The sequence below is a fragment of the Limulus polyphemus genome, unplaced genomic scaffold (assembly GCF_000517525.1).
Source record: "Limulus polyphemus unplaced genomic scaffold, Limulus_polyphemus-2.1.2 Scaffold76, whole genome shotgun sequence".
In the NCBI taxonomy this organism is placed as follows: Eukaryota; Metazoa; Arthropoda; class Merostomata; order Xiphosura; family Limulidae; genus Limulus; species Limulus polyphemus.
Window position 1 is genome coordinate 1,233,510 of NW_013665686.1, and position 3,117 is coordinate 1,236,626.

The following is a 3,117-nucleotide window of genomic DNA, read 5'->3' on the forward strand; positions in this document are numbered from 1 at the left end:
TAACTAATAATGTAAAAAAAAAAAAAAATAACAACTTTATTTAACAGTTAAACAGCCAGAGTTGGTGTTGAGTACTTCAAGCTCATTGCTTTTCCTCTAGCCAGTAGTTCAAAATTAGTACCAGCAACATATAGTCTTAATAGCTTTACAATAACAAAAAGACAGTGAGCAAGTTTAGTGAAAATGGGAACCAAACTAAAGACCCTCAAAGTACCATTATGTTCAGTATGTAGCTTTGCACTTAAAGAACATGACAATACCTAGATTACTTGGATAGTTAGAATAATCAAAAATAGTAATAACACGAAACACAAATTTCAATTAGTTGATTATTTTTGACAATCAATTAATCATGAATTTTTATCAATTGATTACTTTAAGAAACACTAATTAAAGTAATCACTACTCATAGGTAATCAATTATCTTGGGGTTGAAAGCCATATGCCATTTGTTCACTCAGCCCACAAAGTAATCCTTTTTTTTTTTTTTGTTAAGCAGTAACATCCTCTTCACAGCCACTAACACCCCAAAATTTAATGTTTACAGCAAATTTAAATAATCTGTTGGCCATTCCATCATTTATGTCATTGTTGTAAATCTAAAAGAGCAAAGATTTTAACACTGAAACTCAAGTTGCCCCACTTGTGACATTAATCCAGTTTGACTGAACTCCATTTATAATAACTCTTTGCTTTCTTCTTTCCATCCAGTTTTCTGTCCAGTTAGTCAACCTGTCCACCACATCTGCAGAGACAATTTTTTAAAAAAGCTTTTTATGTGGCATCCTGTCAAAATGATTTCTCTAAATAAAGTAGTATATCTGCTTTGAGTTCTCTAACTTTTCAAATTTCAAAGTAAATGTGTTGGCCACCGAAGACACTCAGTGAAGGGGAACCTGCAGGATGTTTAGGCTAGGCAGTAACTGCCACTCTAGATGCAATATTCAACTATGAGCTTTTTAACCACAACAACTTTAACATATGCTATTATAGCTGAAAGTACTGTGACTGCTAGCATCAGATCTTCATTAAAATTCAAAGAGATTCCGATTAATCATGACATTTCTTCAGGTACATGACTCATCTTGTGTGCTTTCATTTTCCAGAAGAAGTTATCCTAAGCATATAGCAAATGTAGTTCTCTGATATCTTGATGGTAACATGGAACACTCATAAATATTATTGCAGCTGTATAGACTTAAGTAAAAACTGAGAAGGTTAAAAGGCAACTTTGTAACTTGACTGAACTGTGCAAAGTAGGACAGGACATTTGGAACAATGTTACATGATCTTACATTGATAAACTGTGTGCCCTCATGAAAACAATTTGAAATCTTTGTAAAGCAAAGAGCTTACATGGAAAATACTAAATCATTGTATGACTTATTTGCATTTCTTATTTATTAATGTGTTGATGTTTTGTACTGTAAATAAACTTACAATATAGTTTTCATTGATCTTTGTTTGTGACTTCTGTATGTGAATCGATTGTGTATTTCCGTAATTATTTCTGTTAGTGCGTGTATAGTGAAATCATTTTGTTCATACAGTTTTAATAAGACTTCAGAATAACTGTTTAGAACTAATTGCTCAAATAACTAATGTTTTTACTCTGTAGACGATACCTGATGTGCCTCATCGAATTACATCTAAGAAGTCAGCTCACAATAAACAAAGAACAATATCTGAACTTCATAGTAAGTTATGATCCTTACTTTTACAAAAATTTGGTAATGACTGTTAGGCTAGTGTATTTCTCATTTTAATGTGCATATTCATGTTCAATACCAATTGTGTGGATTCTTTATTTGTATGAGGCTGGAAGTATTATAGATTGTGTTCTAAAATAGCATCTATAATGGCTTATAAGTACACTATAAGATTACTTACATTATTGTGTATGATGACATTGTATATACATTGGCATTAACTTAGTTTATGTAAATTTAATATGTAGTGATTGAATTTTTATTTAAACATGTTTAAGGTATGTTGAATAAGTCTTAATGTCTTAATTACATTAGTGTCTACAAATGTGTGTATGTGTGGGTCTATATATATAATTTTTTTCATCCTTATTTTAGTGGAGAGTATAAATTTTGAACCACCTCTGCTGACAGAATTGTCTATAGATCAGGTAAAAAAACTAATATTTTTATTTATGAATATACCTTTTCACATGCATGATATATTTGACTTTCTTCATAAGGTTTCTATAAACTTTGAAATTTGGACATGCATATTTCTTGAAACAATACGTTTTTATTAAAATATTTTTAATAGAGCTGGGCAGTTTAATTCTCGCTACAGGTAGGCAAAAGTTACAAGAGTTATATTCAAGATTTAATTAAACTACATTGTATCAATGTACATACTATCAATATATACGAATAAACTTGGCATCAAAATGTAGTTAATAAATCAAATTTCAACACACAAGTTTTAAGTTCCTAATTTTATAAGGAATATTTAACAAATCCTCAATCTTCCATGGTAACAGTAACTGCCATTTCCTCTCTAGGTATGCTCTCTTCTCCAATTTATTTACCACCCCTCCAAGAAGTATGAAATTTATTATTATATAAATATTACTCAATTACATAATTTTTAAAGCCTTCAACCTTATTTCTTTAGGGAGCCATAAATAGAAAGTATGACCTCTCTTGCCATGCCCACCTGTCACATCCCCCCTTTCACAAATTGCTAATAGTTCTCTCTGACATTTTAATCTATCAAACAATTTATTGTATTACATTGTTTTCTGTACAGAGAAATGTTTATTTTCTGGTCCAGTTTCAAATTTGTTTTCAAAAAGAATCATGCTGCTTTTCTTAGCTGAATTTTTAAAGGCATAGTTAGAAAGCCAGGAAAATTATGATAGGTATAGGACACTGTTTGCTTTTTGTGATATTATTGTGCATTCTTAATGTTCTTAAAACTGTTTAGTGCAGTAGTGCCATTAGTATAAAAGGTACACTCAAGTTTCATCAACAGTAAAAAAAAACAATAACAACAACTCAGATAAGTATTAGGTCGTCAAGAAATTAATGTTGCATTTTGAAACACTTTCATTAACCATCCCCCAAAATCCAAGGCAACACACTCATGAAATGGCCC

The 3,117-nt window shown here is 30.7% G+C and overlaps 1 protein-coding gene across 7 annotated transcripts in view; it reads left to right on the plus strand.

Moving 5' to 3' along the window:
• LOC106466834 (mitogen-activated protein kinase kinase kinase kinase 5-like) overlaps positions 1-3,117 on the plus strand; it is a 93,437-nt gene that overhangs the window by 22,030 nt on the left and 68,290 nt on the right. For all 7 annotated transcript variants that reach the window (XM_022395534.1, XM_022395542.1, XM_022395556.1 and 4 more), the window contains exons 7-8: positions 1,619-1,697; positions 2,085-2,137. In XM_022395534.1, the coding sequence (XP_022251242.1) occupies positions 1,619-1,697; positions 2,085-2,137 (132 nt within the window). The remainder of the gene's footprint in view (positions 1-1,618; positions 1,698-2,084; positions 2,138-3,117) is intronic.